Below are 24,254 nucleotides of genomic sequence, written 5' to 3'. Positions count from 1 at the left end.
TATTTAGTCTCAGCCACTGATAGCTGGAGATGAGGAACGTCTAGGAGATGGTGTTCCTCAGGTTAGCTTTGCTCAAATGAATGCACTAAAAGAAGCAGAGTAGATATTTTGGCACAGGTAGCATATCAAGCTAATTCCCTGAGTATAAGCCTGCCAACCCTCTGGGCATAAGTTCAGGGGGCCAGCCTAAGCCTCTGCCTGTGCTGCAGCGCCCACACTGCCATTTTTATCATTCTAATTCAACAAAAGCTAGAGCAATGATTCGGTCTGTGCCGAGAATCATACCTCTTATCTGCACTGTTGGCTTACCCTAGGTTTCTTGCTGTTATGCTTGCAGTGATAATCTTGACAACTTGAAACCAGTTCAAGGAATATAGAGATCTGCCAGAATTTACAGAGATCGTGGAACAATAACTCTCAAGTCTGAAATGCTCCATTCATTTCAGTAGGTGCTAACTTGAATATCAGAGATGACATTTAAATGTAAATAATTAGCTATTGCACTGATTGTTTCAAGTATCAGGCACAGCTACACAATTTACTCTTAAACAGCTGCTCACTTTGAGCAGACCTTCAACAGTAACACATTCTGGAACTGAAGATTTGTGACCCCATTTTCCTAATATGGGGCTTATCTTTCAAAAATTTGGGAAATGGGGTAGGTGTAAGATTCAGCCTTCTCTGGATAAACAAGGATTCCTCTTTCTTGGTAGCTTTCTTTAACATGTAGGATCAGAGTGATTTTTAGGTGCTTACAAGCTCAATACAGTTGCTTCCTTAACTTCTTGTTTGAAACTCTTGGTAATTTCTTAATTCAGAAAGCATGTACCCTTTTGTAACCATTGCCTTTTGGAGTTCAGGATATTAAAAGCTTCTTTTTACAGACTGTTCACTGTCACTTTTTTGGTTTCAGCTCTGGCAAGTTTGGGTTACGAGAAGACCTGCGTTTTGTTCAACTGTGGAGCATTAGCTAGTCAGATTGCATCAGAACAGAATCTGGATAATGATGAAGGACTTAAAACTGCTGCTAAACATTATCAGGTGTAGTAATCTCTTTATACTGACTAAGAAGTCACTTAAGCTAGTTGGAAAATTAAAAATTTTCCAGATCAGGAAACGAAAACAAAACATAAATTTGCCGTTACCAAAAAGCTTAAAACTTACGACAGTTGATTGAGAACCGGAGTGCTGATTGGCCAAACTCAGAACACTCCAAATAAACCTCTCTCAACCTGTAAAGATGACTTCCCACAGTTCATGCCTTGCTTTGAGTGGTCTGTTTAGCTGATGATCTTTACTGATGTTATTTAGAAAAGAGTGAGTAAAGTATGACTGTTCAATAAGTCATGTTTGCAGATTCTTTGAGAATCCTAAATAGGTGGCAAACTGTTTGCTGAGGCAATTGAACTGCAATGGCTGTGTCTTAATAATAAGTTGTTCAAAATCTTTAACTTGAGTCCGTCACATCTCCCCACTCCAAAATTAGGAGCCCAAAGAAATGTGAGCATTGCAATAAGGCTTCACCACCACATCCATTTGCTGTTGTATTTTTGAGGACTTGCTTTTACTATTATGAAAATGTACAAGATTTCTCCAGTGTTCTTTGAAAATACTGGTTTTGGTGGTTGTGATAAGAGCATAAGACTCTTGCCTGGTTTTGGATCAAACAAGGAAGACTGGGATATTGCAGGATATTTTCAGCAAAAATGCAGTTTTGCTTCCAGCTAGAGTCAGCTTTGAAATGTTTGGTAACAATAATGAGCAGTCAAAATACTGTAACTTTGGTAAATTTATGATAGAAAGTTGAGCTCAGCTCTGTTCCCTGTAAGCTGTGGGCTTGTGTGGGAGAGATTCTGATGTCACCCAGCTGATGAAGCAGAGCATCCACAGTTAGGTTTGTTTTTTTTCCTGGTGTCATATATTTTACACATAACAAAATTTATTCTGCACATGGATGGAAAAAGTCTGTAGCTGAATGGAAAAGATTAGATGGAACATTGGAGAGTGGGGTGGAAAACAAGGACTATGAAAAATGTGGATTAATGGTCTCAAAAGTGCTGGTTGTCCATCTCAAATGTCTTAAAATATAAATTTACTGCCCCTTTTAAAAAAAACCATGAAGAAATACAATTTGCTGTGCAAAACATTAGACTTTCATAACTTGTTTTTTTAAGTTAGAACAGCCCCTTTTTGGGAGGTAAAGAGTGACGAATACAGCCATCAGTGTTTCAGAGGAGCGCAACTCTGATTTTTTTGAAGTACCATAGCTCAGGCCTCAGCCAGGTATTAAGGTTCCATTTGTGCAACCATAACAGTCGGCTCCTATCCCGAAGAATTTCTTCTAAGAAAATAGGACAGATCTAAGGGAGGAAGAAGGAAAAGATGCACAGAGATGGTGACAGGATTTGTCCTAAGTCATTCAGCAGGTCTCTGGCCAATTTTGGGATAGAACTCCAATATTTGGAATTTGATACTGCCTCCTCTAGAATGAGAATAGCTTTCTGTAATGTGCATAAGGAATACTTAAGTATCACGAGAGAGGTGACAACAGGCCTGAAAGTTTGTGTATAAATTCTGAAGGATTTTACTGTAGAAATGCAGCGTGAATGCATCTGGTGAGGTGCTTTTCACTCCCAAAAGCTTTTGCCTAAGTAAATCTGTTAATTTGTAAGGTGCTACAGAATTTCTCAGTGATCCTTTAGACATTGAATTATTTACATCTATAGGCTGTCTTATTCTTGTCAATTTCATGGCTGCCACACAGAATTTTGGTTCCCTGGTCCCTGTTGGGCACACCTGTATTCCCAGTGGGAAACTGGGAGCCTGGCGTAGATGAGTGTCTGGTGTCCAGTTGAGTTCCCTGTTCCCAGTGGAGGCCAGTTATGTCTGCTCTGTTGGTGAGCAGCCTGCAGCGAGGTGGTCGCAGAGCTCAGAAGCCTGCCTGCAGGTGCAGAGATCCTCCAATGCTTCCCCTCCTAAGCTGATAGAAGTACTGCTGGGGATGGATGCAAACCATCAACAGAAGGCCAGTTTTGGCCTGAACCACCATAGCAACTGCAGAAGTGACTATAGGTCAACCTAATTTCGAATGATTTAAGTTTATGATGTAGGCAGACTGTCAGTTGAGTAAATTATGTCTTCCATATTTATATAATCTTCTTCCAAGATTAGTTTATAGCCTAGGTCAACTTAATACAACTGAGATATCAAGTCTTACTAACCCTGTGTTCTACATTTTGTCCTTTCTGGTCTCCCTGTTGCTATTACAATTCTTAGACATCTGTTTGTGCTGTACTTTTTCCATCAGTAAAAGTCTGTTTTAAGTGTATGAAGACTAATATATTCATTTGTGCTTTGGTTCAGTTTGCTAGTGGTGCCTTTCAACACATTAAAGACACAGTCTTATCTGCACTGAGCAGAGAGCCTACTGTGGATATCTCTCCGGATACAGTTGGAACCCTTAGTCTTATTATGTTGGCTCAAGCTCAAGAGGTGTTCTTCTTAAAAGCAACAAGAGGTATGACTTTGCCTTTTACGAATGTATTTAAGTGCGCTTCACAACCTCCACAGATGTTTTGATTTTTGATGTATTACATTTTTTTTAAATATCTCATGGGCCTTTCAGAACTACTTCACTCATGTATCAGCTGACAGGCTGTAGCACTGTAGAGACTAACAGATGTATTAGGTCATGAGCTTTCATGGGTAAGAAGTGAGTCTTGCCCTAATAAATTTCTTAGTCTCTAAGGCACTACAAGATGGCTTGTTTGTGAAGTTACAGACTCAGTTAGCTTCTCTTTTCACCATAACAGAGGTGCTGGTTGTCTATGAATAATAGTAGTAATATATAAAATCTCTTTAACTCTTCCTCCTTTTGCTGTCTCTTGTCACAGTGAACATCAGTTGTCCAGTTATGATGTGATGTTGCGTAATGCGATGTACCATTTCATCATCCCTTCTTTCTGTTACTGAGTCCCTCAGGACTGAGCATGCTGAGTGAAAAGTGACCTTGTTCATGCCAGAAATCTAACCCAGGTCTTGCATGTGGCACAGAACACTATTTGCTAGACTACTGCATAACTCGCATTGTGGTTTTGGATTTAATTTTCCTTGATAAAAATGCTTCAGTGTTATTTGGGGCATTGAACTAGCTTTTGTTTTTTTTTAATTGGCCATTGCAGAGAGAGAGTTGAAGCGAAACATCCGATAGCATGCTATGAAATACTGAAAATACTTACAAGTGTGTCCGCTAGTAAACCACGCAACCACGTTTTTAAAACCTCTGTCCGGTGACCAATTTATGGTGTTAATGTATGTTGCTAAAGCAGACTGCTCATGTTAGATCTGCTGCAGGGTGATCAGAATGGTGCTTCACAAAAATAAGTAGAGATGCATCTGTCGTGCTACACTCATAACTTGGGAGGCAGAGTGGGGCGTGTTTTGAAGTGCATTGTGTAGACTGTCTCAAAACTTTCCCATACATGTATCACAACAGCTGAACAAACAATTTATTTTTTCAGTTTGGGGGCTGAAACGGGAGGGAAGAGTTAATTGGCTTGAACCAAAATTGATTATTTTGGGTTTTGTTCGTGCTGAAATAAGTTTTGAGACCAATAAAACGTTTTGAAGCAACAAAATCTTCTAAGTATTTAGTTTTGAGAGATGAGGTATTAAATCTTTCTTTTAGTGAAATTTCAAAGCAAAATATTACTTCAAACATAAAAGCTGAAATGAAACGCTGTTGCAGGATGGTCTCTTCCCCAAATCCAAAATGAGTAGTGCTGGGACGTAAAATGTAATTTCCCATAAAAAATTTTGCCCAGCTATATTCCTGACCCACTTTTGAATGAAAAATGTTTACATGAAATCTTCCACCTGATCATAGGCAGCAACAAGTCACATGAGTATTTATTTGTAAGTCTTGGTGAAACTCCCCTTCTTACTGAGATGTCTGGTTCATAGGCTGGATTACTGTCTCACTTCTGTACAATGAAGATGTTATATTTCTTGGTGGTTAGACCATTTGTTCCAACCTCCGATGTAAAGGAGATTTTGATAAAGAACTGTCTGAAAAGTATCCTAGATGCATCTTAGTGATATAGGCAAACATTCTTGCTGTTATCTGCTTTATCTCAGAGATACAATGTGGGGTGAGACAGTTACTTTTTAATGGCTCTTCTTCTGTTGGTGAGAAATTAGTGGGTCCAATAAAAATATTACTTCACCCACATAGTGTCGCTAATATCCTGGGCCTAACAAAGCTATAACTGCATTGTGTATATAACACTTTTTCAAATAGACATTCTAGATGGAGCTCATTGGAAGATCTGTGTGTGGCATTCCATTTGAATGAAGCACTAAATAAATTTTAAACTAGTCGTATAGCAAGTTTGAGATTTTAAACTTAGAATATTCCAAACTCGAAAACTTTACTTAATCATATTCATAGCAGTGCCGCTCTTCTATGGACACTTCTATGAAGCACTTAATTGCCAGAGAAGCGCAACTGCCGCATCCATGTAGAGTCAATCCTGAGCTCCAGTTACAAGTAGGGAACCTTTCTTGCCATGAAAACATTGGTGTTGGTGACCTTCTTTTTCTTTTTTTTTTTTTTTTTTTTTAATTCTAGATAAAATGAAAGATGCTATCATAGCTAAACTGGCTAATCAAGCTGCAGATTATTATGGTGATGCTTTCAAACAGTGTCAGTATAGAGACACTTTGCCCAAGGTTAGTAATTCTAATAAAAAAACCATAAAATGTACCAGTTTAACAGAGAGGTTGCACTATTAGTCTGTACTCTAACAAAACAGCAGAAATGTAGTGCTTTAAAGACTAACAAAATGATGTATTTGGTGATAAGCTTTTGTGGGACAGACCTACTTCATCAGATCAATCTCATTTCCAATCCAGGCTGAAATTTGCAAGTACAGAGGACCGAAAAAAAAGACAAATCAAGTCCATAGGATTATCTGAGTCAGGACTCTTAACATCCCCCTCCTCTTACCCCTCTCCTTCAGTCCTATGTACTGGATTTTTTCCATTTTCATTGCAGTTTTTTTGGTCCTCTGTGCTTATATATGTCATTCTGTATTGGAAATGAGATTGATCTGAAGTGGGTCTATCCCATGAAAGCTCATCACCGAATAAATCATTTTGTTGGTCTTTAAAGTGCTACATTTCTGCTGTTTTGTTTAACTCCTAGTTCAGAGTATTACATTCTCTAAATCATCTGTAAGAGTTTCTCAAACCTTTTTCTGATCACACCAATGTAGCAAGGTTGTGGGATGGGTGGGAAGATGGGCAACTGGGGATTTTTGAGGAACTGCAGGGTTTTCTGGATTCCTTCAGTTAAAGTTGTCGGCTATGAGAAACACACTTTAGTTTTTATTAAAAGCTAATCACTTTCAGTATTAAAAGTCACATTGTTTTGAAATAGTATTTTATTAAAACTGTTATTTTGGGTTAACTTGTGACAGTGTATTTAGGGATGGCTCGCTTAATGTCTGTCTTAGTAAGTTTCTCAAACTAATACTTTCTAATGCGGGGGCTTGTATGGGTTCTGGTCTTACTGTTCGGGTCCTGGCAGACTTTATTTTCATATATTAAAATTTTATTTTGTTTATGTATCCTTAGAACTGTTGGTTTTTTGTAGGTCTGCCGATAATTAAGTACTCTTGGCTACCTGTAAATGAAAACTTTTGTAACAGTGGTTTCTGAGGGATAACTGTTTTATTACCCTTAATAATGGTCACATGGGGATAAAAGTAGATGGGGGGGGGGGGGGGGCGGGGGAAACTATGACATCAGCATCTGAGGCATGGTAACTGGGTTACCTAAGAGGGCTAAATATGCTTTCAGACTTTTTGGAAGTACTTTATCTTGGGGATCTTTGTGATATCTTCTCTGTTCTTACTAATGCACGTTTGAATTCCTAATCTTCGTAAAGTAAATGCTGTGACTTTATGGCTTTAATTAAATGAAGTGCGGTCCTCAAATCAACGTAGAACATTTGAAATAATTTTATCAGCGCAGTATTTTTACTTTGGCTGAATTAAATCCATGCAGTCACATGTCTCTAACATTTACTTTCAATGTTTTAATCTATCTAATCTCATTAATTGGGTGAATCTAATTTCCTTTTCTTCTTCCTTTTCTTTCCTGCATCCCGTGTTGTCTGTGGTGGTTTATGTGGTTGGACTTTCCCTGGTCAGTATTTTTATTTCCAGGAGGTGTTTCCTGTGCTGGCTGCGAAGCACTGCATTATGCAGGCCCATGCCGAGTATCATCAGTCTATCCTGGCAAAGCAACAGAAGAAATTTGGTGAAGAAATTGGGAGACTACAGGTGGGTAGGGGCAGAACTCTTAAGAAAAGTAGCATGACTTTCTTTGTATGAAAAAGCTAATATACTCTGAGGTGCAAAACTTAGATAATTAATAGTAGCAGATTTCTTTAAAATCTGTCAAAACAAACCGCCCCTCCCCCGCCAACCCACATGTTGAATGCGTCTCAAAGGTCTTTGAATTTTCATACTAGAACAATGAGAAATATCTGTATTTCGAAGTATGTGTTTCAGCCAGATCTTTGAAAATATAAGAGTACAGAAAACATAAAGTCCACATTGGTTAGACCAGTGGTCCATCTAGCTCAGTATTGTCTTTCTTACGTTAGCCAGTGCCAGATCCTTCCAAGAGAATGACCAGAATAAGTAGTCAAGTGGTGCATCCCCTATCACTCGTTCCTAGCTTCTGTCAGGTTTGGTTAGGGATAGGCTATTAGCCAGGAAGGGCAGGGATGGAAAATCATGCTCTGTCTTCCTTACCTGATTCTTTGTTGAACTAATTGGTACATAGGTGTCTAAGTCTTTCTAATGTATTTGGCAATAATTGCAAGTGAGAAGCAAATTTTGTAGTTTGGATGATGCATCTGTGACATTACTGAAATATTGGCTGTACTGGTATAAACCCACTACCTTATTTTTAATCTATAACTTGATTTAAAAAACATATTCCTAGCCACTGCATCTCTTTTCATGGCTGGGAAATATCTGTTATAACATATAAACAGTGTCACAGGCAAGGTGTGTGGTTTTTTTTAAAGCAATAAGGTCCACTGGTATTTGAAGTACAGTAGAGAAAGTTGAGCTCTGTTACTGAATGCCTCAATATGCCTGCTAAGGAAATGAAATTTTAATCTTTGGGTTTGTATTATTCATGAACTTCTGTTAGTGTTGGAAGGGGTGTGGGAGTACCACATTGCATGTTACACGTTGATATAATATGAAACATAACAGAGAGAGAGACGCATCTCATAGAACTGGAAGGGACCTTGGGAGGTCATCAAGTCCAGTCCCCTGCCCTCTTGGTGGGGCCAAGCACCATGAGATTAAATGTCACATGACACTGAATGTAATAGCTCTGTGTATTGATAGGGCTTAGAAGACAGAATGTAACTTTATTAGCAGTAAGGAAGTAAACACCTGGGCCGTGTCTACCCTAGCCCCAAACTTCGAAATGGCCACGCAAAATGGCCATTTCGAAGTTTACTAATGAAGCACTGAAATGCATATTCAGCGCTTCATTAGCATGCGGGCGGCCACGGCACTTCGAAATTGACGCGCCTCGGCGCCACGCGGCTTGTCCCAACGGGGCTCCTTTTCGAAAGGAATATTCCCATGGGAATAAGGGGACTTCGAAGTAGGCGGGGTCCTTTCGAAAAGGAACCTCGTCGGGACGAGCTGCGTGGCGCTGAGGCGCGTCAATTTCCAAGTGCCGCGGCCGCCCGCATGCTAATTAAGCGTTGAATATGCATTTCAGTGCTTCATTAGTAAACTTCGAAATGGCCATTTGCATGGCCATTTCGAAGTTTGGGGCTAGTGTAGATGTAGCCCTGGTCTGTCAAATCCAACAAACTTTTTGGCAGCCTTTGTTACTTTTGTGGGCTAAATGTAATTTTTTTCCATATTTTTTAATTTTCTACTGGTGTGGTATTTGCAGGTGTTTCATTTGTTTAAAGGTGTAGACCTACCCAAATTGGAGAGAAATATATCCTTTGTCTCTTTACACTGTCTCATGAAAACAAAAAAGCAGTCAAGTAGCACTTCCAAGACTAACAAAATAATTTATTAGGTGAGCTTTCATGGGACAGACCCACTTACCTAAAGCTCACCTAATAAATTATTTTGTTAATCTTTACTGCTGTTTTGTTTTGATAATATATAGACTAGCACAGCTTTCTCTCTGTTATGGTCTCATGAGCAATTAGTAAGTTTTCAGAGGAGCTTAAAATACTATCACTTTCTCTTTTTATTAATAAAATGGTGACCATTTAATAATTGTTGGTCCTTAGCACAAGCACAGAGAATGGCCAGCCTTAGCAGCCTTCACCTGCATCTTCATGAATCTTTCATGTAGTCAAGTTTGTGAGTGATACAGATAGTTTAAGTACTAAAATAAATGACTGGGGGATGGACAAGTTGACCGAGATTAAACAGAACAATTTGACAGCTATTAAAAAATTAAAATAAGAAAGAAAATACACTTTTCTTGTCCCTTACTTCCGTATTTTCAGTTTCTGGCAAATGCCATCTGAAAAAATCGGAAGAGGCTGGTTTTGTTACTTCTGGTACAACTGAAAGCAGGAAGAACTCAACTAGTAGGGACACCTTACGCTATTTCAAGGTTCCATTTTACAACCCTACAACATTTTGAGTTTGTCTCATTTGGTGCTATTCTAACCCAATTTATGAGGGCAGCTCATGGCTGATCTAGGGTTGCTTGCTTTATGCTTATGCCAAAGAGAAGTTTTCATAAAGCTGATGCTAATTTTTTGCTAATGCCTTCCATGGTAGTAGCTCTTAATGTTAGTGATAGACTCCAAAATAAACAGTGTCTAATGCTAGCAAAGGAGGTTAGAAAATCATGTGGAATTTGTCCTTATCACTTTAAATTTTCCATTATGCATTTAAGTAATTTTCAGTAATAAACCTAACAAGGTTTCACTAATCTTCATGATGGTGTGTGTGGTTTTTTTTTTTTTTTGAGTTTCACTCATTTAGCGCTGACTGAGTTTCAGTGGTCGCCTCCCTCAGATTTTCAGACTTCACTAGTGATGTGTGGCATTCTCTGGGTAGAATATTCTTCTGTGCTGTGATCCATCATTCTGTATACATTCCCATCTTAGACTGTTCCTCCTCCTCCTCCAAGTGTACCTGAGGGTATGTTACACAGGAGCAGTAGGTAGGCATCCTTCGATCCCAAGGGATCATGGGTTTGCACCCCAGTTGGACTGATTTGAGCAGCGTCTTCTGTGGCTGTGCAGTCCAATCTGGGAGTGGCAGTCTTTTCCGCACTGTGAGCAGCAGTAGGCAGGTGTCGCTCTGGTATCACGGACACGGATCTTCCTGAGGGCTAGCTCCCACTATCTATAAAATGCTCCCATGGCATGCATTTCCAATAGCCTCTGACAACCGAAGTCCAGCTCCTGGCCTTCATGTGTGGCTTAGTTTCTAAGCCCGGCGAAACTGTTTGTACTGACAGGAGAAGAGGCGAAGGCGGATGACTGGTGCCTTAAAACCAGCTGCTTCGGGCAGATGGGGCTTGTCAGCCTGGGAAGGCCGCCCACCTAGGAGAAGGAAACTGATTTAAAACCTCCGCTGCCTTGCGGCAATACCTAGTCATGGGAGAGGCTTCGGGAGTAAACCCCGAGGAAAAATCTGGAGATGGAGCCCCTAAGGCAGTTTGAGGTTGTGCTTGGTCTCACTCTGGCAGCTCCTGCGACGACATTGGTGCCAAGCTGTATGGCTTTCACCTTTCCCTTGGATTACATCAGTGGCTTGGAGAGGGGGAACCTTCTGCTGGGCATCAGCTGGTTCTTCAAACTTACTTGCCCAGGCCTGCGCCCTGGAGAGGTTGCTCCGGCATCGCTTTCTGAGCGGTGACACAACACGGGAAGCAGCAGTTACTGGTATTAAGCCACTGCACTCGATTGGCGTAGAGTGAGGCGCCAGGGGTTGCTTCCAATGGTGGGAGAGGTCTTCAGATCTCATTGGGCAGCTACCGCCTTCCTCAAGCTGGGCAGCCCCCAGCCAAGTAGGTGCTGCCTCGCCATGGTCCACTTGCTCCACTGGGTGTGTGGGGCTCAGGGAATCACCGACAGGTGGATCGTTAACCTTACACCAGGCAAAACAAACAAGCAACAAAATAATCCAGCCTTCAGGCTGGGCACATGGAATGTAAGGACCATGACTCCGGGCCTTACAGAAGACCTACAGAGCACTAGTAATTAGTACACAGGACCATTGGTAGCAATATTGCTGTATGGCAGTAGTATCTAAGATGGAAAAGGCTTGGTCAGACATTACTTTAACAAGATTGAGGGCCACAGAGTGCATAAGAAAAGAATTTTCATCCTGTTCTACTCATCAGTTCACTTGGCAAAGCAAGCTTACATGTTTCCTTCCCCTCAAAATCTGAAATATGGAGTGGGGGGGTGTTACATCGAGTCCTGGGGCAGAGAACTGGAGCTGCAACTGATTTTTGGCTTTTTTTCTACCTTCAGCTGCTGTGACAGTGGAGGGAGGGGAGTGGAGCTGTCCTTTGGAAAGTGCTTCTATAATCTCAAGCAGATCCACTCACAATCCTGTTGTAATTGGCTTAGTTGTTCCCAGGAGGACCTGGCATGGATATAGACAATGGAGAAAGACAGTGTTTTATCTTCTCTGCTCTGCAGCACAGAAGATGAACAATAACGTGCTTTGCTGAGCAACTGCAATACACTAGTGAGAGCAGCTGTTCAGCGCTCTCCTGAGTAGTTCTGGGGATTCTCCTGAGCCTGGAGAGGAAGTGATAAAATGGCATTTTTGTAATCAATTGGGCTTATAAATTTATCCCAATTTGAAGCTCAATTGTGAAAAGTGGAAGTTCAGAAAATGTCCCAGGAAGCCATAACACATGTCAAGGAAGGAAGGGTGTAAAGTGAAATTGAATTAGTACAAATAACGTCTTAGTGATATTATTCAAGGAACATATTTGGTAAATGAGAATAGGTTCCAACACATCCAGTTTTAGTCTCACACTAAGCCTACTTGAGGAACAAAATAATGAGAGGATGAATATTCAGTCCGTCACTACTTTTGATGTCCTCCAAAGAAAAAGAGTGAGAGAAATACTGCCTACTGGAGTGAGCTTCAGTAACACGTCATCCATCCTGCTATCACCTGGGAACTCTGACATTTTTGTCCTTCTTCTGAAAAATTTCCTTACCAGACTACGCCAGATAGGGGTGCCATAAATCATTTCCCCCTTCACCAGCTTCAACCAAATCCTAAATACAACCTGGGATGTAAGACTTTATGTATCTTCCCCCCTCAAACCCTTGCCCAGCTGTATTTGGGTGGCTGATAGCACTGTGTGTCATACCTGTATTTTTCCTGAGTGAGGTTGCAAATGAGTCGAGCAAAGAAAGATCCTGAATTTTCTGTGTTTGCTGTTCTTTTCTTTCCCCATTTAATTTGTTTTGTCTTTTAGGAAGTGGTATTGGTCTTTGAATAATGACGACTCCAGTCCATCTCAATTAGTACATTTTCTCCTAAAAAGTTATTACTGTCTTAAATTCCATCGGAGAGACTCTCAGGCAAAGGACGTTTTCCTTCAAAGAGCTCTCTCCAGTTATGGGGAACAAGTGATGATTTTAACATGGAAGCCTTTCTTACCGCTTTACATTTAAAATTCTGTGGCTTTCTGTGTCTTTTAATACAGTGGCTTTCATTTATGGACCCCCTACAGAATTTCGGATGAAAGTAAAGACCACTTTCGAAATTCAGCCTGTGGTCCGTGGACCATTACTATAGAAGTCCTAGACTAGAAACCAACTGATCAGAATTGAACTATAAATGTTTCATGTGCTTAGCACGGCATATGTTTATGCAGTGTGTGATGGAGAGCTAAACTGTGGGCTTCTTTGACAATACTTCTAGGTTTTGATCCATAGGTGGCAGGTATTCACCTACTGTTGAGAAAAATGAATGTGTTTTCTGGGATCTGAAATTTTTCATAGTCCTCAACTTCTGTTTTATTAAAAGATCACAAAGAATGTTTCATGATGTTTGTCATGGTACTAAATAGGTTGAGGTATCTGTATACCAAATCTCAAACCATGTTTAAAACTATTCAGTGATTGAGTTACACTAATGCCTTTACACACACACACACACACACACACCCCCCCCCCCCCCTTCTAAATCATTACAGCAGTGCCCCCTCTTTCAGGTTGGTTCCAAACATTTCAGTTTAAAAACAACAGGGCATGGCTTAAGGAACACGTTTCCCATTTATAAATATTTGTTTTCAAATGTGCCCTTAATTGAAAATATTTTATTAAATGGTTGATTAATGTTGTAAGTATGTTAGGTGTAAATAGAAAAGGTTATAAACAACTTATTGGCAAGCTCTAGTTTATAACAGTTGAATAACTACGAAGTAGTCTTTCACTTTGTCCCCATAATCCAATAGAATTGTTTTAGCCCTCTTGGTCTTGAGGCCATGAGTGGGACAGTTTTGTGGCTTGTGGTGGTGGTTGTTCAAGTAAGGAAATGATTTGTCAAAATGGGAAGCCTATGCTAAGGGGCAGATTCAGGTGGGAAGATGGGTCTCCTGTGGTTGGTATTGGTGGTATGGAAAAGTATGTCTGTGTCTCTTGTTTGGTAATCGGAGTGACAGGTATTTTCCCTGGGGTTAGGTAGCAGGTCAGGTTGGAATAGGGTTCTGTGTTCTGTTAATACGAACTTTTTAGAGCCCGAGCTGGGGCTTAACAGCACAGAGATGACTGGGGGCAGGAACTAACCCTAGCTATGCAACTGTATCTTAGGCTGCTTCTACACTCGCCCCCTCCCACTGAGAAATAGGCAATAATTGGGGAATGGAGTGGAAGAACATGATGTCTCCCGTGAACCTTTAACAGCACACAGGGAATACCCACAAAGCAACTGCATATTTGCAGCATTTGTTGTAAAGCTCCTTGGACTGGGAACAGTCAGTTTAGCTCTGGTCCTTAGAGCTGAGGTAGTGTTGGCTTTTTGGAGTGAACTTGTGAAATAATTTGCTTCTTCCCAAATTATAACTGAGTTCTTTGGATTTGGGATACTACTGGGGAGGTTACTTAGGGTGAACTGCAGGAGGACTCAAGAACCCATTAATGATGAACTGTATATCAGATCAGTGAGTGTATTTCAAGGAGTAATTTTTCCTGATCCTTTTCAAAATGTCTAGGGAATTCCCTTAGTAGGTAGGGCATTCTTAATACTGAATCCTATGCTTTTGCAATAACCTTAGTTAGCTAATTAAGACGATCAGGTGCTTTCCTATATACTGTTCGTGTGAGAGATGAAATGTGAATATCTGAATTGTAATACTGTGTGTTTTGATTTTTAGCATGCCTCGGATTTGGTGAAAACAGTGGCATCTCGTTATGAAGAATACATAAATGTAAAAGATTTGTCTGACAAAATCAGCCGCGCCCTTACAGCTGCCAAAAAGGACAATGACTTCATCTATCACGACCGGGTTCCTGACTTGAAAGATCTAGAACCCATTGGCAAAGCCAGTCTTGTGAAATCTACCTCTATTGTTATCCCCCTCAGCCAGAAATTCACTGGTAAGGAAAATATTCAGAACAGATTTTGAGGTGAAGTGTATTTTATCTGTAGATTAATATGGGCTCTAGAGTTCACTCACAAGTGATCTATATGTACGGTAAAATTCCTTTAATCTGGCACGTTCTGGACCGGACAGGTGCCAGATTACCAAATTTTCCAGACTATTGGACGTCTCCATAACCCCCAAGCCCTAGTTCCAACCCCCCACCCCCGGCCCGTCATGGCTCACCACCTCCGTGACCAGCTGCTGCTCACCACCCCTGCATGTCCCAGCTCCAATCCCTGCATGCCCTGGCTTAACGCCTCCCTGCAGCCCTAACCCCCCCCCCCCCATTCCCCTCCCCCACGGCCCCAAGCCCCCTGACTTAAATGAATTTCGAGGTATGTGTATCTCGGGGGATGCTTTACCATCAGGATTTCTGGACCATCGGAGGCCGGATTTAAGGAATTTTACTGCATAATATAAAGGTCAGTGTTCAATTTCCAAGAGTGTATTTCAGCAAACTAGCATTTATATTTGGGTAATTGGTCTCTTTTTATTCTTTCGCTATTCGTTGCTGAAAATCTTGAATAAGTATGTTGGGTATGCAAAGAATATCTGAAATATGTGAAGTTGTTCTAATGTGCATATCAGGATGCTTTCTGAACTATTCTGTTGTGTATTAAGCCATTGGTTTTAATGTTAAAAAGATTACTGATGGACCCCCTACAAAAGTTTTTCACGTTTATAATTATTCAAATCTGTGCTACTGTCTCCAGTTGCTTGGATGAAACACGTAATGTGGTCTCTGAAAAAGGAGCTTTGCAGAAGAGCTCTTTTCCTCCTATTAATGAAAAATCTTAACTAGAAAGTTCTACCAATTTAACTTTGACAACCCCAGTTGTTAATCTTACAACTTGCTTAAATGCAGTATGTTGAAGTTGTGTACATATCCTCTATGAAGATTCTTTCTCAATAAATCTGAAGTGGCAAGTTTTTGAATGCTTATATCAGGTCTGTGGAGATGTTAACTTGATGGTATTTCCCACTTACCTGGATTTGTCAAGTTTCTCTTTTCAAACTACAGGTTGAAACTCTGTAGGCCGGCCCTCTCTTGTCTGGTAATATCTGTTGTCCTGCATGGCTTTAGTTAGCTGGATGCCCACTTATCATGGGTGTGGCCAAGTTTCCTGTTGTCCCTTAAAGTTTTTTTACAGCCACCAGTCCTGACTGTTCTGTGCTGTTCTTGAGCTGTAATTTATTCCCAAATGTCTTTGAAGATCCTAGTAAGCAGTGGACATCTTGATAATGCTCTTAGACAATATTGGTCTCCAGTGATTTGGCATATTTGGTACAGGGCAGGTCCCGAGGGTGCTGGATAAGAGAGGTTCAACCTGTATCAATAATTGTCTAGATAAGTGGTTCCCAGCTTGGAGTCTGCGGACTGTCCACGAGGGGATTACAGGAGCTCGTGGGGGGTGGGAAAAATGGAAAACAAATTTTAAATTGCAAAGTTGCAATCAATTATTTTTAAATATCTTCCATTAGTAGTAATTGCTGTCTGAAAAAAATCTGTTATGGCTTCCTTTTTCATTTAATGACGTGTGCATAGCAGCTAGAATTGGCTTTGATAACGGGTCCATGAATTGTTTGAGGGGGTGGTAACTGGGGGTCTGCACTAGTGAAAAGTTTGGGAACCGCTGATCTAGATGAATCTTTAAAGATACAGCAAAAGAACCTGAAGCTGCAGGTTTTTGGATACCTTTATAGTTGCACTAAAATAATTATTTTGCCTTAATTGCAGATCTTTTTGAGAAGATGGTTCCTCTGGCAGTGCAGCAGTCTTTGAGCATCTACAACCAGAGGAAGGCAGACTTGGTAAATAGATCAATAGCCCAGATGAGAGAAGCCACCAATCTAGCAAATGGGTAAGTATTGGTTATTCAGACTTCTTAGCTTTTTCAAAACACTTTAACTGTGTCCAGAGTGGTGAAAAACTTACCTGTATCCGCTTCACTGAAGATTTATTTAAGTTCTTTTTTTTTTAAATTTCTGGTTGGGTGGTGAAGAGAAATGTGTGAATACCAGTAATTTTAAAATGAAGACCTAGTCACGCAAAGTTTGTATTTGCTCCTGATTTCCATTAGCTCAGCACTTTGCAGTAACCCTCTTACAGGACTGGGCCAGCAAATACTATAGTAGTTAGACTTTTTCTGTTGTTGGACGTAAACCAGGTTGTGTCTCAATATTGTCTGGAAATTTTACCATATACCTAACAGACGATTAAAATCCCACTAGTGACACATGGGAACAAAAGGTTAAGGGTCACACTGTTTGGGGCAGCATCCAGGTTTGAAGCTACTTCCTTCCCCTCCTAAGCTTCTGGGAAATGGAAGGGCACTGAGGTGTCTGCCATAGAGCTGTCCTTAGGCTCTGCCCCATTGATCTTGTATTTTTCTTCAGTTAGTAGATAACCTATATATTGAAGCCCTTACCCACCACCTGTGGCTGATAGGAGGAATGGTCTCTCTCCTCATCCTGGTCACCTCAAAGATTCCTCATGGCTGCCCTGTTCTATATGGCTTGGCTGAAGAGGGATAGAGCAGTGGGGACACTTTGTTTCATCAGCTGGAGAACTACTTTGCTTTCTGTCTGCTGCAAGGAATACATCTCCAATACGCTATCCCTTTCCAAATCTGTTAAATAGCTCCAGTGTGCTTCCGCTTTTCTGTCTTCCAAAGTAAAGTTCAGGTGAAATTGATCTAATTCTCACTACTCTCCCTAATACTGCAGACATTTGAATCAAATAGCTATCGTAGTTTGGCAAAACTATGAGCAGCATCAGAGGCATTAGTTTCTTCTCTGTAGACATAAGAAAAGAGTTTTACACTTATTTTTTTTAGGCTTTCCTCGTGAACAAAGTTGGTTTTTTTTGTTTTGTTTTTTTTTTTTAAATTCAATTCCACAAAGGCTGATGTGTGCTCAGAAAAAGTTCCTATTCTCAATCTTCATGATTGGATTTTTTTTTTTCAAAGCCTTGACTATAGCGAGTCATTGGAAGAACAACTTGTCTTAAAGTAAACACAAGTTAAATATAAAACCCAATGTTGTGGATGAAGGTAGATGAACATTTTTTGTTCAATATTGTTTAAAATGATCTAGTAAGTTTACTGCTATACATTTTTATAGGCACTAAAATACCAAAGAAAATGATAGACAAGTTAACATATCTTTTTAAAAAGATTTAAAACTAATTGCTTTTTTGATTTAAGTGTGTCATTTGAATAATTTGTAAACTTCTCCAGCCTTATCCAGGATTACTTTTTTTTTCTTCTTATGGCCTGTTTAATTTGGATTCCAAAAAACATCACTTTTGGTGCTGTGTGTTTTTCTGAGGTACTAATTGTAATGTGACTGACATTGACCTTTTCAGAGTATTGGCTTCTCTAAATCTGCCTGCTGCCATCGAAGATGTGTCTGGTGACAGTGTTCCTCAGTCTATTCTGCAGAAGTCTAAGTCTGTTATTGAACAGGGAGGCATTCAAACCATTGATCAGCTGATCAAAGATCTACCAGAACTGCTACAGAGGAACAGAGAGATCTTAAATGAAGTAAGTTTAGAAACACCTGGCACATTCAAGTGTGCAACTTCACGAATCTAACTTGGCCTCTTTAAATAGAAGTGTTCATGTTGTAACATGTAAAATTAATTTAGTTTTGCCTAAAATGATTTATCAGAGAGGTAGCCATGTTAGTCCGTATCTTCGAGAACAACAAGAAGTCTTATGGCACCTTATAGACTAACAGCTAGTTTGGAGTATCAGCTTTCGTGGGCAAAGACCCACTTCACGCATCTGACGAAGCGGCTCTTTGCCCATGAAAGCTGATGCTCCAAAATAGCTGTTAGTCTGTAAGGTGCCACAGGACTTCTTGTTGTTCTCTAAAATCATTTGTCACTTTAGTGACATAATAAAACCAGTTGATTGTATGAAGATTTTGGCTTTTAAGACTGAAGTCCAAAGATGTGCCTGGAGCTTGTTAGACACTTTATCCACAAGTGTTCTGTGTTACAGGTAGCATTGTCTTAACAGAATTTTTCATCTGTAGATTATGGTCTGGAGGGAAGCTATGGCAAAAGTCAGAATGTGATTCCTGTTGACAGTCTCCGATGCCTGAGCTTCTTATGCCAGATTTGGTGGTTCTGTTCTTTCTTCAACCCTAGACTTCATTCCAAAACTCCACTTCTCCACAGAGACTGCTGCTCCATAGCTATCTAGAGTAAAACACCTATAGAGATGAAGGAGAAATAAAGGTTATTCATCCTGTGCGATAACTGTAGTTATCTGAGATGTGTCCCCCTATAAGTACTCCACTATTCATCCTCTTCCACTCTGCTTCAGAGCTCTTCAGCAAGCTCCATTGTAGAGAAGGTGCCAAGGCAATTTGCCTGCACAGCTCCATATAGCATTTGTGCAGAGCATGGGGCTGCGGTGCACGTATGTGCAGGCTGAATGGATACAGTTACCGAAAATCTCTGATCTGAGGTAAAAGGGGTAGAAGTGCACCTTGAGTGGAGCTCCATATGGGGTTGTACCCTAAAGAACCATAGTTACTGTATAGGGTAAATAACCTTCTCTTTTTGGCTCTTATTCACTGAAATAACTATTGGGCAGTTAGATTTAGTAAGTCTATTTTCATCTTCTATTATGCTTTAAAATTTATCTTTTGCAATTCATAGTTGTACAGCCACTTCAGAGTTAAGAAGATTACATTGCATGTAACCCTTTTTTAAAACTCTTTTAAGTCACTAAGAATATTGGATGAAGAGGAAGCCACAGACAATGATTTGAGAGCAAAATTCAAAGAGCGCTGGCAAAGAACACCATCCAATGACCTCTACAAACCTTTGAGGGCAGGTAAATCTCACCTTTTCACTTCGCTGATCCTGGAACTGATGACTGAAAGAAATTCTCGATTTAAATCTACTTCGATTTAATTTAATTTACCCACTATTAATTCCAACAAGATGTATGCAATTAAGAAAGATATTTCTGTACTCTTGTTAATCTAAAAGAGCCATGATGGGGATATTGCCACAGGAGCCTTTTTTGCTGGTTCTGCTCCATCAGAGCATTAATTTTCCCCAGCAAATAAGGTTAACTCATAGAGTACTGCAAATCTGTGGATAGGCACTTCCTATCGGTGGACCAATTTGATGGATCAGATGCAGATACGGATTTTTGTATTCATGCAAGGGTCTATTAATTCATCTAGATGTACTATTTGTGCAGCCAGATCCCACTTGTGGTGTGCTGAGAAGAGGCTGCCCTATGTCAGAATATCAAGCTTATTCTGTATCATTGGGTATAATGAACGTCATCTGTCAGGTCTGAAGAAAATTGTATGTTGCCTTTTTTTTTTTTTTTAAAGTTTAGGACGGATTAGAAAGTCACTTATTGCCCTTTTCTGAAAGGATTTTCTTCATAAAAAATCCTGTTCTTAAATGGCTGTCCTCTCCAGTTCATTACACTACAACTTATGACCATTATCACATTCTCTGAGTTCTGTTTGTATTTTTTTGAGTAACTGACGTGCAACCTTAAACTTGATGAGCAATTCACATCACGTAAATTTAATGTACTTTGTAATTCTTGGAATAGCCAACAAATTGGATTTTAATTTAGACATTTTAAACCTTTCTTTACATGACTAGGACTTTTTTTGGAAGGTTCTTGATTAAAATTGATTGAAGATAGAAATGTTGCTGTATTTTGTAAGACTTGGTTTAAATCAGTGTTGTAATAGTTTAAATATTACCTTTGTTTTATTGCTAGAGGGAGCCAATTTCTCTAATATTTTGGATAAAGCTATACAAGCAGATGGACAGGTTAAAGAACGCTATCAGACTCACCGAGATACGATTGCGCTTTTGTGTAAACCAGAGGCAGAATTGAATGCAGCCATTCCTTCTGCCAATCCAGCAAAAACCATGCAGGGAAGTGAGGTAAGACAAGAAAATTAAAGGCTCTGTATAACTGGCTCTGTGAACGTCAGTGTATTGGGAAAACAGTTATTTAGAGTCTTGTCTCTGGTTTCTTCAAGGAAGAAAAATAATGGATCTGTGAAATTAAATGGGCAATTATCTGGAATACCCTGAATATTTAACATTATTTGTCTTGCACAGGAAAAGACTGGCATGGAAAATTAAATGGTGCTATTTTACATGGGAGTGCTAGAACTTCCTTCTGTACTTCCCAAACTAATTCATCTCTAGAGTATAAACTGGAATTAAACAGCTGGTACTGAAATCAGGGAAGCTAGCTCCTAGAAAGGACTGCAGGATAATCTTTTAGTAACCCATGGATCTCATTTTTTGTTTTCTTCACTTTTTTCTCTTCTGTTCATTTTCATAAAATCAAAGGTTCATGGTTTGAAAGTAAAACCTCATTTAATACATAATGTCTCTGTAATCGGATGTTACTCAATGGTTGTCGTTACTCTGTTTGCATATAAAATTTAAATTAGGATTGTTAGACAAGCTCTTTGATACATGCTGAAATTCTCACTTGTGTCAATAATGGTGAAAACTTCTGGACAAAAATGAAATATTGCACGAGTGAGCTGGCTGCCTCCATTATCTGGATATTGTAGCGAAATGTTTTCGAATATAATCTGAATATCGGAGGTTATCAGTATTGAATAATTGATGAGGAATGCAAGATGAATAGGCGACAGTATAGCTTGACAAAAGTGCTTCGAAAACAAAGTACAAATGTTAACTGACTTAATTTTGTTTCATAGGTTGTTGGTGTGTTAAGATCTCTACTAGCCGGCCTGGATGAGGTGAAGAAGGAGAGAGAACAACTTGAGAACGACCTAAAATCTGTTAATTTTGATATGACAAGCAAATTTCTGACTGCACTTGCGCAGGATGGTGCTATAAATGAGGAAGCAATCTCTGTTACTGAATTGGACCGGATATATGGAAGTTTAACACACAAAGTGCAAGAGACCTTAAAAAAGCAGGAGGAACTTCTCAAAAACATTCAGGTACAAAACATTAACAGTAGACGTTGTACTAGGTTTCAAAAATGTGGGTGGGCCTGAGGGTGGGTGATCAGTTACCAGTGTAGGGCACTGGTTTCTGGGGACTGACAGTTCCATGTTCTGCTACTTTCACCATTGCAGTTCCCTGGAGAACCCTACAGATTCATGGGTACTGGATTAGATCCCCTCTGGTCCCCAGGAGAGTCCTGCTGTTCTGTGCATGCCATTTTGTACTGGTGGATATCTGCATCCATGAATATAATTATTTTTATCCATTCAGGACTTTCGTACTTTTTGAAATCGCTCATCTGTTTTTCAGCTAGAAAACAACAATTAGGGTGGTGAGAGAATTCTAATGACAGGCCTTCTTAGTTATTTCTTAAGAAAGAGAAGGTTGAGTTTAAAAAGGAAAAATCAAATTTTTGGTCTATTTCAAAAATGTTTCTGTATGAGTATTAAAATAATTCAGTAGATGTTGATCAGGTGTCCAGGAGTTTCTGAATAATTATTTATCTATGAAATTATTGTTTATAACTTAGTAAAAATTGCTATAATTTCTACTTCTCTGGGTTTTTCATGATGAGCCGTTCTTCCAGCCAAAGGAAAGAGTTTCTGAATGACAGTGCCATTCATATTTACAGCCTACTTTTTAAATGCAAAAGTCTCTTAAATGAAGACAATCTTCGATTTTAAATTTCAGGAGTTTTATCTATCCTTTAGGGCTGAAATGGTTCATTCTTTTTTTTCCCTTCCCCCCAGAATACACATCAGGAATTTTCAAAGATGAAACAATCAAACAATGAATCTAATTTAAGAGAAGAAGTTCTGAAGAATTTAGCTGTAGCAAATGACAACTTTGTGGAACTTGTTGCAAATTTAAGAGAAGGCACAAAGGTATGGTAATCATTAGGAAGCCAGCAAACTGTTCACGGAAAAATGTAAGAAAGCAATGAAGGATAGCAAACTTTGCAGTTGTCACATTAGATGCCTTTCTTTGGCTTCCTATTTTTATTCTGAAAGTTGTCTCCTGGACAATTTGTCTTGCCTGTTTATCGGCCTGTTTATAAGAAATTTGATACTATAGTAATTACTACAAGTGTACTAATCTGATTTTAAATTTTATTTATTATCTCATACTTTAAACATTCTGATTTCTATTTGACCTGAAACAAGCTTGTCTTGAATTTATAATGATATATTTGTTTGTGAAAATGGTGACTTTTGAGGCATGCAGTTGCCAAGACTAGTTGGTTGATCCTGGTGGTTTCCAAACAAAGAGCAATTGTATCTGTGTGCTGTTGCTTCATTCAATCGGTTTATAAAAATATTAACTTATTTTTAAATGGAGTATGTATTTGTATTCATTGCAATGTATTTACTTCTTCGTTGCTAGTTTTACAATGAACTGACGGAAATCCTGCTGAAATTCCAAAACAAATGCAGTGACATTGTGTTTGCCCGTAAGACCGAAAGAGATGAACTTCTAAAGTAAGAATCTTTTTTGTTTTAAGCGTTATTGAAAGTAATGTATTAGTCATTAAAAGTACACTGACGGTACATACTGTGGAACTTAACTGAGAGGAGGGAGAAAGTATATCTCTCTGGATGAAGCACAGCTCTCATAAGAATAAAATATACTTTTCAAACACCCTAAAGTTATTTGAAAAGATTATCTAAACCAGGGTGGGCAAGATATGGCTTGTGGGCAGGCTCTGGACCAACAAGCCTTTGAACGTGGCCAATGGCCCACCCCACCTGGACTCTCAGGCAGGGAGCAGCTGCAAGCCGCTCAGAGTGGCTGTCTGCTCTGTGTCCCTCTCTGTACTGCATGCCAGGAGTGGGTGGGAGAGGCTTTGCACTACTTTCACGCACAGCAAAATCGCTCAGCTTCCACTGGCTGGTTCTGACTACAGACATGCATGTTAAATGGAGTGTCTTATTTACCCAGTTTTTCTTAGTATGCATGTTGCTATGTATTTGTTTTTAAAAAAAAAAAAAAAAAAAAAGGTCAAAGAAATGCCCCTTACACTTGGGGTGAAACGTAATGAGGGAGTTACAAGACTGTGGGATGAACTCCTCCTGTATCAACCCTGAAGAAAAAGCTGTTTTCTATCGTCACATGACATTTTGTTCTATGATAACCCAATTGGCCTTCTCTGTACTACACACAAAATGTCCTGTTAAGATTGTATGGAATAAACTAAGTCTGTTCTCTTTCAGAACATTGCTTCTTCCACAAACCCCTCTGTTACCTCTGCTAGTTTTTCTGTACCTTTCTTTGGATCTCTTTGTTTCACGTATATTTCTGAAGGGAAATATTCAAGCTGAATGGTTCAGGTCATAAGGTGATCACCACCTAGCATCAGGAAATCATCTTGCTGCTGGTGTGCACAGTGATTGTAAACCTAGTGCTCCCTATTCAGTCTAATACATTGTGGTGATCTTGGTGTGAGGCTAAGATTTTTGTCATGGTTATTCTTATAAAAAGTCATGAACAGGACACGGGCAATAAATAATAAATGTACACATACTAATAAAATTTTCACTACACAATACAGAAGCTTTTGAATTGT

General features: G+C 39.6%; 1 protein-coding gene across 2 annotated transcripts in view; it reads left to right on the top strand.

Moving 5' to 3' along the window:
• The window catches only part of PDCD6IP (programmed cell death 6 interacting protein), a 42,909-nt gene that overhangs the window by 8,082 nt on the left and 10,573 nt on the right, over nucleotides 1-24,254 (top strand). Inside the window, exons 4-15 of one of the 2 annotated variants that reach the window (XM_074988195.1) lie at nucleotides 914-1,041; nucleotides 3,364-3,517; nucleotides 5,630-5,730; nucleotides 7,230-7,346; nucleotides 14,431-14,653; nucleotides 16,439-16,562; nucleotides 18,068-18,245; nucleotides 19,439-19,550; nucleotides 20,469-20,638; nucleotides 21,436-21,684; nucleotides 22,441-22,575; nucleotides 23,075-23,169. In XM_074988195.1, the coding sequence (XP_074844296.1) occupies nucleotides 914-1,041; nucleotides 3,364-3,517; nucleotides 5,630-5,730; nucleotides 7,230-7,346; nucleotides 14,431-14,653; nucleotides 16,439-16,562; nucleotides 18,068-18,245; nucleotides 19,439-19,550; nucleotides 20,469-20,638; nucleotides 21,436-21,684; nucleotides 22,441-22,575; nucleotides 23,075-23,169 (1,786 nt within the window). Of the gene's footprint in view, nucleotides 1-913; nucleotides 1,042-3,363; nucleotides 3,518-5,629; nucleotides 5,731-7,214; nucleotides 7,347-14,430; nucleotides 14,654-16,438; nucleotides 16,563-18,067; nucleotides 18,246-19,438; nucleotides 19,551-20,468; nucleotides 20,639-21,435; nucleotides 21,685-22,440; nucleotides 22,576-23,074; nucleotides 23,170-24,254 lie in introns of both variants that reach the window. The other variant, XM_074988194.1, reaches the window with a different exon arrangement.

Source organism: Carettochelys insculpta, chromosome 2, assembly GCF_033958435.1.
Source record: "Carettochelys insculpta isolate YL-2023 chromosome 2, ASM3395843v1, whole genome shotgun sequence".
Lineage (NCBI taxonomy): Eukaryota > Metazoa > Chordata > Testudines > Carettochelyidae > Carettochelys > Carettochelys insculpta.
The sequence above is the reverse complement of the archived record's forward strand: the minus strand, read 5'-3'. Positions and strand labels throughout refer to the sequence as shown.